The sequence below is a fragment of the Notechis scutatus genome, chromosome 4 (assembly GCF_049901735.1).
Source record: "Notechis scutatus isolate UNSWTSFEM ecotype Mainland chromosome 4, rNotScu1.2, whole genome shotgun sequence".
Classification (NCBI taxonomy): Eukaryota; Metazoa; Chordata; class Lepidosauria; order Squamata; family Elapidae; genus Notechis; species Notechis scutatus.
In genome coordinates, this window is record NC_142012.1 from 124505611 (window position 1) to 124522140 (window position 16530).

Genomic DNA, 16530 nt, shown 5'->3' on the forward strand with positions numbered 1-16530 from the left:
AGACAGAAATGAACAAGTTTCATTCATCTGGAAAGCCACATTACTGTACTAAATGGAACTACAATCTTGTACTAAGAAAAGTGCAAATAGGGAATAAATCAATGAATATCTAACATTATGCTTAATCCCTTAGTAACCAGAAAACTAGTCACCAGAAATTGCTATTGAACAATATTCCCGGCCAAATTATTGCTAAGGTGTTACAATCTGGGGTATATTAAATAATTCCAGCGGTAATTGCTTAATTTTTAATTCATCTTTTTTGCTATGAATGTTAAACATGAAAGAGATGGGAAGGCACAGAGAATGGATTTATAAGCATTATATTGATTACAAAATGTGAACTTGCAAGCATTTTAAGATGAAAGTGTTGTGAGAAATGATTCTCCCATTTTCCATTTATTTAGTGATTCAAGTTTACACTGATGTAAACAGTTTTTTAAACACACTATTTTTCTTTCAACCTTCTATAAACTTCCTGTCCTAAGGGTTGATAAAAAATGTTTCTTGTGCATACTTAATGTAACAAATCATAACCATATTTTTGGAGGTGACTGTTAAGAGGAACAATATGCATTGTACTTGAGCCAAAAAGGCCCTAGAATTTCTCCCATGGTATGTAGAAAGATACTAGTTCTGTTCTGGCTAGTAAGTCAATCCGTTGCATGAATTAGAACAGGAAAAACTACTTTTTTTGTAAACATAGTTCTAACGGTTGTCTTTTTTTCCCAGGTCTGCAGCATGACAGCCGACTGTGACCAAATTCATGTGTATGTGACAGCACCTGCTTCTCCAACATTAACCACCCCTTACCTTTAGGGTTAAAGAGACCGCAGCCACTTAAGCTTCAGAAGTGGCATCAGCAAATATGAGCTGAGAAAGTCTCAGGAAAAAGTGGAAATGAAAACAGTATATCAGTGGAGTGTAAATATTCCTTTAAGTAGCTTAGCAGGGCAATGTCCTCACCATCTCAGTTACTATCATTGGAGAAAAATATAAAGGAGGAGGCCACACAGGCCTTCTTTCCTGCTGGACACTCCATTAGTGTAGTCCAGGAGAAGAAATGAGTGCATGTGTATGCAAAAAACATCGCACCATATACTCCAAGTTCATACATTACCCAAATCAGCCCTAGACATATTGATACTGCTAAACAGAGCCAGCAGGGTTTAGGCTGATGGTATGAAGTGCAGATCGTGGTACAAATCACCTTGTCATTTGTAACCAGTTAATAAATGGGCTTTTGACCCTGATATTCTGACTTCAGATCAATTGACCAAAAAAGGAACTGATATCAGATCTCTGGGAAAAATAAGATGCACCTGTTTTAAATTTGGTTCTTTTGATGTATAGCTTAAAGCAGGGGTGTCCAACCTTGGACACCCCTGGCTTAAAGCATATACAGGAGAGATGGAGAAAGATAAAGAAAAAAATGTATCACAAGTTTTAGTAGAGATGCCCCCCAAAATGTGGCCTTTATGCATCTTGATGAGGCTCAAAATTGAGATCATTGAATGCTTAAAAGAGGTTTTGAAGTCCATTTTTCCAGCTGTTTAAGCTGGTAAAGATCCAAAAATGGCTCTACTAACATTTCATGGACAGACACATCTAACAGTGGCAGGTCCACAGAGGTATTCTGAAGAGACATTTACTGCAATTTTATTGTTCTTCGAATAGAGGAGAGGCAGTATTTGCATGTGAAGTAAAAAGAAAGGATTTATTCTGCCTCTACGGGATACCATTGCTTCTGTTTATTTTTTTAAAGAGTTCTCTGCTTTCCTATAATTTAAACATGCTGAATTAAAAATAAATTATATCAACATAAGTTCATGTAGAATTGTAGCACTTGGGTTGTTTCCTTACTATTGTGATTTTTCATTATCTGAAGATTTGCCATCTCAAAAACTCATCCACTTTTCAGTACAACTATGCAACATAGCTCTAACAATGATGTAGTTTCTCATTCTACATAATTTAAAATTGGATGCCGGCGAGAATCTGGACAATGTAAATGTGGCATGTTCCAAATACAACCATTATTAGATGTATTAATTGATTTCAAGACAACCTATCAAAAATGTGTTTAGCTGTGGAAGCATAGTGAAACTAGCAGAAAAAGCATATTTAGCTTCATACACTACACCAAAGAATAAACAAACCACTATGTACTGTACTGTATTATAAAAATCTAGACTTCCATTTAATGGCAGAAAAGCTTCCCTGTAGCATTCATCTGGGCTTTTGTACCCCAAATCTGGTACCACTACATTATGACTTAGTGTGATTATGATGTGAAAAGAATCATGACCTTAAGATGTAACAGGATGGTGGCAGCCCTATAGAGACCATGGAAGAGTAAATATAATAAGATTTGGTGCTACCTTGCACCAAGTTAGGCTTCCTTAAAGAAAATACATTTCAGATAAATCAAGGTATGTTTGGGTATAGAGCCTTGTGGGTTCAAAGGGAACTTTAGCATATTAATTTACCCATTGAAATAAGTTTTCTGGTCGTTTATTAGAGAACACAAAAAAGCAAAAAAAAATGTTCCTGTCTTTTGTCCTCAAGTGCCTAGGAAGAAGCAATAGATTATTTTATGTCAATCATAGGATCATGATACTGCTTTAAAAATAAATACAATATTTAAATTTATGTTGGCTTATAAATGGGAGCTGCATGAAGAAATATTTATTCTGCATTGAGGGATAAGGTACAATTACGGTTTACAGTTTTATTCATGCGAGACTGAAAGCCAGCAGTAATTACAATCTTGCTTCCTGAAAACCCCCACACAGCCCATAACTGCTAGACCAGTTATCTTGGTATCCACCCTTGGAGCACTGTCCTTTTGCTTCATCAGGCTCCGGTCAGATGGGGTCAGTTACATAAAGTGCAGAATGTACACATACAAAGCAGCAGGAAATGGTTGTGTGCTTCAATTCTAGAAGCAGCTGCTATTAATTCTAAATGTGCAAATTGACAGCTTCTATAGAAGGAACACGTTTTAGTTTCAGTCCCACTGATACATAGGTACAGACACATAAGAAGACACTTTTGGGACAATTGCAGTCCCATCTCCTGAGCAACAAAGATTAAGGACAATGAGACTACCAGCTTGATAAAATGGAAGGAGACAGTTATTCAGGCTATTAAAGGTCAGGTCAACTATTGCATACAACTGCATGTTAAGTTCTACTTTTTTGTTTTTAATCTCTCAAATCCAAAGACTGATTTGGAATCTAGTAAAGTTAGGAGGAGACAAAATGATTTAGAGGATTCCTTGATTATTATTTTTTTGCATGTATATAATTATTAATTCTCCTCCAGGTAATTTTCCATACAAATGGAAATATAACAATATTTTCTCTCTTTCTCATATTCACAATGAGCAGTTTCGGATAGGAAAGAGGATTTGAAGCATAAAAATGGTAATGGGGGAAAATTAAGTGGTGCTTTTTTCTCAACCGCCTTGGCTATTCTTGTGCATAAATTCCCCCTCACCGTGATAGCTTGTGTCTTAAAAACAATTAAAATACTATGGAAGTGACATATATGCAATGCCCAATTTCAGATTTCCTAGATTTTGGTGACTGCTTCATAGATGGACTTAGCGACATAATCCAGGTTTTTTGTGGTCAAACCACACATGTTGATACGGCCACTGGCCATCAGGTAGATGTGTTTCTCCTTGATCAGGTATTGTACTTGCTTAACTGGAAAGGAAAAAGACAAAATATCAGGAGTTCTCACCAGAAATCTCAAGCAACTTTCATATTTGACCTAGAAGCACCCACAAGATAGGATATAAAAGGTAAGCTGAGAAGTTCCCCCCCTCCTTTTTTTTTTTTTTTTTTACTATACACTGTCAACACTTGATTTGGTCAATGAGAAATAAAGTCATGCAGAGAAAATATAGTCAACATCCACCAAGTGAAACATAAGCCTGTTATGAACTCTCTTCAAAACGGACGACAAGGCTAAACTAATAGTGTGGTTAGAGGCATGACAATTCAGGGTAAAAATATAAAACCTTTTGCCAACTCTTCAAATTAAGCCTGGTTGAGAAGCAAATGTCTCAGGGACAGTCCCTTGATTCAGAAGGACTGGAAATCCTTTCCAAAACCTTCATTTTTAAGAGCAACAAGGTCAATAGAGGAGTGTTCTGAATCACTTTTCCGTGCTTTATATTTTCCCAGGACTCAGCACTTCTCCCATCTTCCTTAAGGTCACAGTTGAATACAGTTTTTCCTCCTTGGCACCCTTAATCACCTACCCCATCCATTTGTCCCATTGTACTCACTGTTGAGGCCAGTAAAGCTAAACATGCCAATCTGCTCTGTAATGTGATGCCAAGTGCCTGGTGTGTCCAGAGCCTCAAGCCGAGACCGGAGTTCTGCCCGCATCTGCAAGACCCGATTTGCCATTGTCTTCACATTGTCCTTCCTGCCACAGAATGTGATTGATAAGAATAACTTCAGATTTAATGGCTACTTTTTGTTACGTTGTTCTTACTGCTCGGCAAACAAGTGCTGCTCTGTTCTTACCACTCAGCAAAAAGCTCTGGTGTGGAGAGTGTTGTAGCCACAATTCGTGCTCCTTGAGATGGTGGGTTAGACCAAGTAGTACGGACAATCTTTTCCATCTGTGATAGGGCACGCTTCACGTTATCTGCATCCTTTGCCACAACGGACAGATTTCCCACTCGCTCATCTGAGGAAAAAGGAAAATGGCAACCATGAACTGAGAAACCAGCCCTGCTCTTCTCATATCAGTAGATCTGTATAACTTGTATTCCAAAGGAATTGCCCCAAAGTGGCTCATAGATTAACGTAACATAAAAATACAAAGCCGCCCCCTCCCCAATCTTCCAATTGAGTAACATCCCATGAATACTCACTGTACAAGCCAAAATTTTTGGAGAAGGATTGGGCACAGAAGAGTTCAAAGCCCTCCGATACAAACAAACGTACAGCCCAGGCATCTTTATCCAGGCAACCAGAGGCAAAGCCTTGGTAGGCAGAGTCAAAGAATGGGAATAGGAATCGGCGCTGTAAGAATGGAACAGTGAGAGAGATGTAAGCTTTAGGCCAGCTCCACAGTATCCTCAATTGCCTCCTGGGAAACGAATCTTCACATAGTAGCTCTTTGTACTGGGATTCCTTTGCATCAAGAAGCATGACAATAATTTGGAACATAAAATGCATCTATTTTTTAGTAGTATCAGAAGAGTCAGTACCTTCATAACAGCAGCAATTCGTTTCCACTGCTCCTGAGTGGGGTCTGTGCCAGTGGGGTTATGAGCGCACGCATGTAGAATGAAAATGGAAAACTCTGGAGCACTCTGGAAAAAGAAAGCAAAAGAACTGGAGTTAACTAAAGTTGCTGAAAGTCAAGCATAAAAAGGTTTCCGTGCAATCTTGCAGGTAGTATAGCGGTATTAACATCTTTCTCATAAGTGAAAAATCTTCTAACGTTTATACAATTCAGAAGATTATTAAGAAAGAATAAAAACCAAAATGTATTTTAGCATTTCCCTGGGTCAAGATTATTCAGTCTCTTTTTCAGCAGAATTCTGAAATTTACCATAGATTTTTTGGGGGATCATTGATTGGGAGCATGAAGAAATATAGTTTAAAAATGCTTCAATAGTACTATACACACACAGGTTCTGCTTCCAGCCCTTTGCAGTTCATACACGTAGAAGAGAATCCTGAGCGAAATGAAGCAAGTAAAAGATGATGACCATCTGTCTGGCAACTGTTCAGTTTAGCGATTCTGGAACAATTCAGTGTAATAATGCTGCATTGACCTCTAGAATGTGCAGCTATTACAAATGATCTACACAGAAAGGTGCTCTCTCCCATGCCTATTGCCCAGCCTTATCTGGTGTTCTTTTTCATATTGCTATCTAATTGCCCCCAACCTATAGGATAACCTGACGCACCTCCAAATCAGAAAGGAATCCTTGAATGTCCAGACCCCTATTTGCTGCATCCCAGTAGCGATAGTTCCGGATGTCCTTGAAGCCAGCATCCGTAAAGACAGATTTATGGTTTTCTATGGAAAAAGAAGGTTCAAGCTAAATTTGCCTTATGTCAGGGGTGTCAAACTCACGGCTGCTTGGCCGGATGCATCACATGCTGGCTCTGCCCCCCGCCCGGTTTAGTGAAGGGGAAAAAAGTCCTGGTATGTCACATGACGCTACAGGAGTTTGACACTCCTGCCTTATGTGGTCTATATTAAGAGGGTAGCGTTTCCAAATCCCAGCAATGAACAAAGGCTGTGCTGGAAATCATGAGAGCTGAAGTCCAAGCATCTGGATACATCACTTTGGAGAAATCAGAATTTTTTTCCCCCTTTTTGCTCCACTCCAGATCAAAAATATTAGCAGCTCTCTGCACTTACCCCAGGAAGGATCAGAAATATAGACAGGGGTAGCTGTGTTGTTGGTTCCATTATACCATCGTCTCAAAAACTCTGCTCCAATACGGAGAGCTCCAGTGCCCCCCAAGGATTGGACACCTCCCACCTGGAATAGAGGGAAAGAAATACTGAGTCGTAAGGGGACCATTCACCCTTCCTTTCAAATTGGCATCCAAATTAGCATAAGATCTGACACCGTGGGATCTCTGCTCTCTCCAAATGGTTCCATCCAATCAAATTGCACAAATTCTACTTCAAATATAACACATCACTCTGTCCATCCTTCTTATCTCCAAATGTTTCGGTTTGTCCAATTTCTTGACCTAAGTGATCCATATCATCCAAAACAGGTAAAATTACTTGTTTCAACTACATAGTGCATTTCTCTCAAAAATGTGTTTTTAGAATTTATTCTCTAAGATCAATAGAATTGTTTCATTAAAAATTGTTATTTTTTTTTTTTTGTTTGGCAGCTGTATGATGATTCAGTTGTGTCAAAAAATGTAGCTGGGCTGGGTAGTTGATGAACCAACACTTCACAGATCTTTAAGAGGCCAATGATGATTGGCAACAAAATTTTCTTTTCCAGCCTCATGCTTACCCTGTTCTCTTTGATGGCTGGGCTATCCTCTCCTAGTGCAATTCGTGAGGAATTGGTACGGAAATCTGGCAAACCCAGAATAGGTAGATATTCATGATTCAAATCGGCATTCTTGGCAATCATCATTTCCACTTTTCGGACAACTGGCAATACCCATGGCTGTCCTTCATTTGTGCGATAAGCTGAACGAGAGAATAGCAAATGCAAGGAATAATAACAATAACAATAACAACAACAATAAATGGTGGGGGTAAGTGAGAGAGAATCTATTCTAGATTGTTGGTTTCACTTTAAAACCTTTGAAGAATAGTTGCCATCATGTACAACTAACATCAATGCAGGACCCGTTCCACACTCTATTTGGAGAGACATTAAAATATTTTTTTTATTTAGATTAAATTAAAATTTTAATTTTCATGGAGACTATCAAATTGTTAGTCTGACTGTTACAAATAAGAGATTTGGGGAGCTCTGAAGTTTATAACTGAATAGGAGCTTTGGGGCAAAAAACTGTAAGTCAGAAAGAAATGTCTTGATTGCTAGAAACAGATTAAAATCAAAGAATGCACAATGGAGCAAGTAACAACAGTTGAGAAATATTGGGAACATTAGTACAAAGTGAACTAAAGAATTTCATTAAAGCAAAAAATTTTGGAATGAGTTTTCAGCTATTCTATAATGATCAACAAAAGGGTGAAAGAACATATGCAGGTCTAATATAGGGGCAAAAACTACTTTTTAACGAAGAACTGACCTGCCTATTCAATGTGGACTTTATTTTCTGGTGCAAAGTTTCCTTTCTCGTTTCTGCAAGGCTCGGGCAATAATCTCTCAAGTCCCTGCAGTTTGGCTCAACCAGTACTTGGACATCAGCCCAAATCTTCGATAGCCACACCCCAGTTAGAATATCTGGCACTAGAAGTCCACATACCATACTATACCATAACAGTAGCTACCAAAACCTCTTCCTCTTTCCCCATTGGTGATATTTGGCTGTATCCAGGGAATTCAAAAAGGCTCCATAACATTGCTGATTAAACATAAGTAGCAGTGAAGAATCATAAAGGATGCCTGCAAATTTCAGGCTAGAGCTCTACCATGATCACATCTGTATTTAAATCATCTCAAAAGCATAAGCAATAGTGTAATCACAATTCTGTATCTTTAATGATTAACTTTTTAAAGACCCACTTCCAAGTGGCACAGCCAAATTATATCCCTGACAATAAGTGGTACTGCAAATATCAATAGAATAAAGAAATTCTGGGAGAAAAAAAAAAGAGAAGCTGATTTGTGGATTTTAATGACTATAATATATAAGAGTGTGCAACGATGATATCTCTGAGGGATTTAAAAATGGAACTTTAAAATTTGAAATAACTACTACATGCAAGAGGTGAATCACTTGCCTATGAGTTAAAAGCTATGGAAATGGCGATTGAAGAATATGAAGAAACCTCAGAGAAGGAGGAGTTAGTTCAAGAAGAAGCCATCTTAAATAAACAATCAACACAAAGAACACCACAAAGAAGAGGAAAAAGAAGGGGGGTTAAAAATGGGAGATTCAAGAAAGTAACTAAAATGGAGAATACCTGTAAAAATCGGAAAGATAGAAAGAGCAGAAAAGTAAAAGGGGGAAGGAAAATATATATAGAGAGAGGGATATAAATCAGAGAGAGAAAAGATTTGGAAAAACAAAAGGGAAGAGAGGTAATGAAGAACAGGAACAGGAAAGAAAGAAATATGGGAATTGCAAAATAAAGGAAAAAAATTCTTTACCTAGATTACATAGGGATAATGGTTAATGAATTAAAAAGGGGGATTCCGCATTGATATGAGGAGTAATAATAATGTACTTTGCAATTATAAATTATAGAATATGGACTATTGAGAGGAGGGAGGGACACTGATATCTTTTTAGAAGATGAATGTGTGTTCTTATTTCTATTTTTACAAGAAAGGTTAATGTTTATTATATAAATTGAAATGATTGAAATAATTCATGAGGTTTAAAAATGAGATTAATATCAGTGACCAGGATTAGTTAAATGGATTGTTTTTTTTTCTTTTACTTTATTTATTTATTTATTTTGATATTATAAAAAAAATTATGGAAGTAAAGGGAGAAAATACATTGCGGAACCTGACTGAAAAGTACAGGTAAAGTAGTTTATTTTTTCTAGGGAATGATTATTACTATAACTAAGTAAAATAGATGTTTAAATGGGAATTATAGATGAGGGAATTAAGGTATATTTAAACCACTGAGGTGACACCCACAAACTAGTAAAAGGGGAGGGGAAATTTATGTTTTGTTTTATGTGTAAAAGCTTGTATTAATTTAGATTTTATGGAAAGAATATGCAATGGAATTGCTAATTTGACAGACAAAATAATTAAAAGGGAATAAGTATGAAGATATGGGAACTATTTGTAATTTAAATGAGAAAAGAGTACTTTGGAAAAGGCTACGCTTAAAAGAAACATTAATGCTTAAGAAATACATTTGAAATAAATTGAAATGAACTGAGAAGATGTTTAGAATGAAAGTAATATTAATGAATAGGATTAATTTGTTTGTTCCTTTTCTTATGTAAAAGCTGAGAGGTAAAATGAGAAAAGAGTACTTTGGAAAAGTCCATGTTTAAAAGAAATGTTAATATTTAAGAAATATGTTTGAAATAAAATGAAAGGAATTGAGATGTTTAGAATGAAAGTAATATCACTTAACAGAATTAAATTGTTCGTTCCTTTTCTTATGTAAAAGTTGAAATGGAGAAGTAATAATAGAATTAAGATAAAAATGGATAAGATAGGAAGTTGAATGTAAAAATGAATATATAATTACTGTCATATTTGCATGTAAAAGTGGTGACTCGAAATTATGTTGTACACTGAAAAGAGCTTTTTTTATGTTGTTTTGGAAAAACTGAATAAAATTTGTTTAAAAAAAGAATAAAAAAATTTGCATGGAAGATCATGCCAAAATGCATAGGTTTTCATCATTAAGAGCCATGAGATTGTGCCTTGAGAATTAGCGCAGGCATTGGGTAGACTCTAATTTTGGATGTCCTTTATAAAGCAAAGGACACTCATACTGCCCTCTGTGATCACAGCTTGTTAAAGTCTACAAAAGATCAATCATTACACATTCTGCAGGATCCTTTAACTCTAATCAATGCATTGCAAATACTTCTCTGCTAATATTTGTCAGGAAATCCAACATAAATGAAACCACAGAGAAATATGGCACAAAAAAGAATGGAAATTACACTAATCCTCAAGAGTCATCAGTTTAAGTACTTTGGATTCTAATTATCTGGATCAATCATTATCTAACTCCAGTATACTACAAGAGCCCTTTTAGGTATAGGAATTGAAGCACTTTAACTGGCCCTGTCTTAGATAGAAAACCAGTGGAGTGCCATTGGGCCAGTCTCTCTCTCTCTCTCTGTCTCTCTCTGAAGTCCTAGGAAGGAGGCAATGGCAAATCCCTTCCTAAAATCTTGTGAAGAAAACCACAAGTTGTCCAGCAGTGACTTAAAAGCACCCACATACACAAAACACAACATAACGTAAGTCTTCGAATTATAACCACCAGTGAGCCCAAAATTTCTGTAGCTAGGTGAATTTTGCCCTATTTTACGACTTTTCTTGCCACGCTGAAGTGAATCACTGCAGTTGTCAAAATTACGGTAGCAACACAGTTGTTAAGTTAACCTGGCTTACCCCATTGACGTTGCTTGTCAGAAGGTCATAAAAGGGGGCCAACATGACCCCAGGATAATGCAACCGTCATTGGCTGTGACAGTCAGTCACCAAGAGTCTGAATTTTGATCACGTGACCATGGGGATGCTCGCATACGGTTGTGTGAAAAATGGTCATCACTCACTTTTTTTCAGTGCCACTGTAACTTTGAATGTCACTAAATGAACTGTTCTAAGTCGAGGACTACTTGTATTCTATTACTGTACTAATTATTTTTCACACAGAAGAGGAATATATCTGCACATGAAAAATCAAGGGCTTCAGGTCACAATATCAATGCCTGTTCGGTGTAAAGCAGGGGTCTCCAACCTTGGCAACTTTAAGCCTGGAGGACTTCAACTCCCACAATTCCCCAGCCAGCTTTGCTGGCTGGGGAATTGTGGGAGTTGAAGTCCTCCAGGCTTAAAGTTGCCAAGGTTGGAGACCCCTGGTGTAAAGAACCAAACAGATGGAGTTTAGCCGTCGCCTCTTCTTAAGACGCACAGAAATGAGGCTGCCAAGAACGCCTATATCGGTCTGTCTGCCTCATTTAAAGCCGACCAAAGCCCAGCAGGGCCCCGTCGGAAATTCGGAGAGGGGATCCTGGATCCCAGGGCTCCGCGAGGGGCCCGAGCCCGTGGTTGCCTAAAGTGAAAAACGCGACTGGAGGGCAGGAGAGAGGCAGGCGCGCTCTTCTCCTCCCCGCCTTCACTCTCTCACCTCCCACTCCGAGATTGACCTTGCGAGGATCCTCGTCAGCGCGGAAATCTTCCGTGAGCTGGAAAACCGCCACCGGGGCGGCTTGAGGAACGGCGGCAAAGACGGATCCTGCTCCGGGAGCCATGGCGGAGGGGTCCCAAGCAGCCAGCAACAGCAACAGCTGCAGATCCCAACAAGTGCAAATCCGCTGCCCGCCTGGAGGAGACTTTCACCTTCACCGGCGGGAGCGGAGAGAGCCGCCCGCCAATCCGCACCTGCCTTGCTCTTCCACCTTGGCAGGCAAGGGCAGGCACCCACCAATCAGGCCGCGGCTCTCGAGGCGGCGGGGCGGGGCGGGCGAGCCCGTTCAGCGAATCGCCCGCGATTTCAGCCTGCCGGCCGCCGGCTCCGCTAATCCAATGGTTGCAAAGAATGGAAGTGGGAGGTGCAGCCAATCGGCGTCCCCTAAATTGTGTAAAAAGAATGGTTACGCAACTGTGGGCGGGGCGAGACTGGCTGCGTTGCGCTGCCGATTGGCTGGCTGGGTGAACGCGCGTGACCCGGATGACGGGCTGGTAGTGTCGTGTGCATTCCTGTGGAGGGGGAGCGGGAGGCCCTCTCTCCAAGAGCTAGGATGTAGCTGTCGCTTTTCTCTGAAGAAGAGAATTTTCGTGAGGGAAACGAGCCCACTCAAAAGTGCTTTTTCTTTTTTTTAAACCGGCAACGACTGTTTTTTCCTTGAGGAAGAAAAACAACGTTTCGTTTCTCATCCAACAAACCCCATCAGTTGTGATAATGAATGATGAAAATAATGATGAATGATGAAAACTGAGAATCTCCACAGATGAGGCCAAGTTCACTATCTGAGCAGAAGGCAAAAAATAGGTTGCAACTGAATTGTCAGTGCCAGCAATCCTCACATCAGGAAAGGGCATGGAGTTCAACTCTTGTCTTTGTTTGAAACACATCCAACTAGTCTAATACAGTGTTTCTCAAACTTGGCTTAAAATTACCGACTTTGAGAACCTCTGCATCTATTTATTTTTATTTTTATTTATTTGATTTGCCAATTGTTTACAAGATAATAAGTATAAGTGTATACATAGTTGTGAATACATGAAATGGGTACATATAAGAAAAATAAAAGAAGAATAAGAGAAACAATAGGACAGGGACGGTAGGCACGTTGGTGCGCTTATGCACGCCCCCTACAGACCTCTTAGGAAAGGGGTGAGGTCAATAGGTCAATCTAACAGAACCATCTTGGAAATGATAACTCAAATGTCCATTGAAACAAAATACTCTTTAACAGCTCATTAGAAAGTAAATAAGGTGCCAGTTGAACCTCCAGGCAAGTGTTTCAAGGCAAGGGGGCATCCAATGAAAGGTCTGCTTTTGAGATTACATTATCTTGTGGAATTACATCATCTGCATCCCTTCTCTGGATCCTTGTGCAACAGGCAGATTATATTACAGAGAACCATATGAAATTATTTTAATGTTGTAATCCCAGATAACTTAATAAAATATTACCCGAATCATTCAAACTCAAATGAATATAAATTATTTTATCTGCTAAGAAGCATATCCTAGCAACCTGAGGAGCATTGGCATATCAATTCTTTCCCTGCAGAGCAAATTGCTCTGAACTGGGTCACCAGAACAGAATTTTTTGAAGGAATAAGAGTAGAGAAATAAGCATCCTTTGCTGTTTTTAATCACCATAGTATGAGTCTGAAAATGGGCTTGTACTTGAGCTTTGTCGTATACATTCTTCACTTTTTATTGCTCTAGGCATCTCTTGAACTGTTTGATTTCCTGGAGCTCACTGTCAGGCCAAGGGGCACCCTGACATTGACTATTGCGAGTGGCTTCTCAAGAGCAATTTTGTCTAAAATATTAGCCATCTACATGTTGCAGACAGTGACCAGGCACATGAGAGTCCTGCCCATCAAGTCAATGAAAGTCCCCAAGAGCCCATAAATATCCTGGATTCCTCAGGTGCCAGGGGAAGTTCATCCTAACTGGTCTGCCATGCTTATGGAACTCAAGGATGCTAACAATGTGACATTTTCCAGTAAATGATCTGACCATGGCATAAATAATGTCCTATATGTCATCTATCCAAAGAAATACAGATCTAATAAGTAACCACCTATATGGTTTGAGGCTGAGAAAACCTAAAACTACTGGTAGCTGATGATTGCAACAGAGATAATGCAATCCTGAACACATCTAATCTCCATTCCAAGGACATAGAAGTTGAGCTCCCCCAGTACTATAAGACTGGATCAGCTCAGATTGGAACTATCTTCTCCCTGATTTCAGTACAGTGGATGCTAGAGAACATGAATTATATGGCTTTCAGACTCCTAAGCTTATAGCTTACTCCACCAAGGCCTCCAGGTATCTTTAGGACAGAAATAGTTGAATTTCTATTCTGACACTGAGGCTTCTATACTTAACATTTTCTGTGCTTCCAGGCATAATCTATTTCTCTCTAGATATTCTGGCCTTCACTTATCTTGTCCTTCACAGTCCAGTGTTGGCTATTTCATTATGGGCTTAATAAAAGAAATGGACAATCTACCAGGCTATATGCTGCTCACCAGCCTGGGCTTTTTTTTTTTTTACTAGCCCTCAAATATTATGACTGAAAGCAAACTGTTGAATACCGGCAGTGTTGTTTTCTCTGAGAAAGCAACAAATTAAAGAAAATAATTAATTTTTATAACATTTTTTAAAAGCCTCCTCAACTTTCACCAGTGGTGGTGAAAAAGGACTGAAGCTATCTACTTCTCTTCCTATGATATCATCAGATATCTTCAACAACAACAAAAAGGAAGATTTTAAAACATTTAAAAATGATTCCCTTCCCTCGTTATAAAAGTCCATCTGCCCCCAAGATAGACTTTGGTGGGAATCAGACTGTTGTTTTGGACTCCTTCCAGTCTTGGTTTCTAATCCATTTCTTGAGCCATTTGGAAGGAAAGATGATATAGTATATGCCCTTTTGTTAAGAAAGACCATGGAGGGGGCTGCAAATGATTATGAGTAACTTTCAAGAACTAATTTAAACAACAAGTCTCTTATATCAGATCACTTCCTAAATCAAGGCAATGCTCAATAACTTATTCCAATAAATATTGAATCAATGCATTGTAATGTCTGTTTCTATTTGAACAATAGTATACACAGTATTTATGATGTTTTTCTGCACCTAGCTTCATCCTGAAGAGGGATGGAAGATTTTAAATAAAGGTTGGCAACTTTTGTTTTTCTGGCAGATGTTTTACATTGCAAGCAAAAAATTCAGCAGTTGCCCCCAGCCCCCCTGAAGAAACTGTAAGCAACAAAACATCAGTTTCATGCCTTTCAGAAATGGAAAACAGCCCTGGTGCAAAAAGAAAGGAAGAAAGCTTTTCTCCACTCTCTGATTTCTGTTTTGATTCAATTTAGGGCTAAAAATGAGGGTTTGAAGAAATAGTTTTTGCAAAGAACTGCAAAACTGAAGACATATCTTACAAATGACAAATTAATGATATGAAAATATTTATGACTGAAGTGGTTTGATGCCAATTAAATGCATATAGTTAAGCTCTTTTGCACACTACATATAGAATCCATTTTCAGCTCACTCAACTTCATTGCTGCTTTGGTTACCTGTCTTTTCTGGACATATTTTATTACAGTAAAATTTAATTATGTAAGAAAAAATATTAATGGAAGGAAGGACACAGAAAAGAAAAACAGCAATTCAAGACTGGAACGTTCTGGAAAAGTCTGGCATATTCTGTTCCTTTTGGGGGCGGAGAATCACTCCATATTTAGGGTAGTTTGATAGTTTCCAGAAATAAATCAAAAATTACTTTAGATTTGGGGAATTTACTTTGGAAATTACTATTCCTTTCTAGAATGGCATATAGGTTCAATGTGATCCAGAAGAGGAATATATTGACTCTGGAGTATAAGCTTTCTAATTCCTTATTCCAAAGTTCATAAAAATGATAATACCCTTTGTTTTTAAAAAGTGGGTTTGGATACTGGCAATCTTAAAGATTATGTAAAGAATTTGAGTATTATACTGTAATGCTGTTGACAGCAAATGTCATTGTAACAATATATATTAGATTTTATTGCATTTAATAATTCTGCATTGGCTCATGTTGATATTGCTCTGGTACATTATTTACAGAGCTTTGAAACTGATAGAAGAGAATTTAATAGAAGAGAATGTATGTATCTCAGGATTGAACTGTAGAGCCCTTATCATTCCCTGAGCTTGGTTGTTTGTTTGCAGATGTTCCAATATTCAACTAGGCAACATAAGTGCCCCTCTGAAAGCAAACAACCAAGCTCAGGGAGCAAGAAGGACTCCAAAATAATTACTTTCTTGAAGGTTATGAGTTGGGTGGGGGATTTCTCCAATTTTGTGTTGGGGGAAACATTTTAGATTAGGTGAACCCTCCATAAAGAATTAAATTTTTGAAACCCTGCTCATGCCAATCACTTCCCACATCTCAATAACCTTTTGAAGCCAGAGGTTTTGACAAAATTCCTCACACAAATAATAACTGATTAAAGATTACAAAGCTCAGTTAAAATGTCACAACAGACAAATGTAAACAATGTACATGCATTTATATTAAGTCCTGCCTTAGCCATGAAAGCCAGCTGGATAACTCTGGGCCAGTCACGCTCTCAGCCCAAACAACCAAACTCACAGGATTGTTGTGGGGAAAATAGGAGGAGGGAGATGTATTGAATATGTTCACCGCCTTGTATTGCTTGTAAAATTAATAAAGATGGGAAATAAATACACAATACTTACATGCATACCTACATACATACGTACGTACATCATTTTCAATTTTCTATGCTCATTATAGCTACTTGAAAGTAGCCACTGGGAGGTGCTGCTGTACCACTTTTTTAGCTCAAGACTTAGCAACCTCTAAATAAGAATTGAGTTAAACAGATTTTCTATCACAGAAAGTTTAAGAGCTTGCATAATCTTGATGCAAACAGATCATTCTTAAAATACAAGGCAGGAAATCTG

General features: G+C 38.3%; 1 protein-coding gene across 1 annotated transcript; it reads right to left on the minus strand.

Annotated features, from left to right (window-relative positions):
* Positions 1-2648: 2648 nt before the first annotated feature.
* GOT1 (glutamic-oxaloacetic transaminase 1) lies at positions 2649-11945 on the minus strand. Its single transcript, XM_087964755.1, has 9 exons — positions 11493-11945; positions 7025-7206; positions 6406-6529; positions 5945-6057; positions 5237-5341; positions 4898-5048; positions 4545-4710; positions 4301-4443; positions 2649-3713 (listed from the first exon to the last, which is right to left on the minus strand). Exons 1-9 carry the CDS (start codon positions 11614-11616, stop codon positions 3577-3579), a joined length of 1245 nt encoding a protein of 414 aa, XP_087820881.1. The 5' UTR covers positions 11617-11945; the 3' UTR covers positions 2649-3576.
* Between the last annotated feature and the right edge of the window lie 4585 nt (positions 11946-16530).

What these genes read in the sequence shown, in the direction of transcription:
- GOT1 (XM_087964755.1), bottom strand. Translation starts at nt 11,616, where the DNA reads ATGGCTCCCGGAGCAGGATCCGTCTTTGCCGCCGTTCCTCAAGCCGCC. An exon ending in CCAGAGCTTTTTGCTGAGTG is followed by an intron (nt 4,444 to 4,544) that starts GTAAGAACAGAG and finishes ATTCTGTGGCAG; the next exon opens with GAAGGACAATGTGAAGACAA. An exon ending in TAGCTTTACTGGCCTCAACA is followed by an intron (nt 3,714 to 4,300) that starts GTGAGTACAATG and finishes TTTCCTTTCCAG; the next exon opens with TTAAGCAAGTACAATACCTG.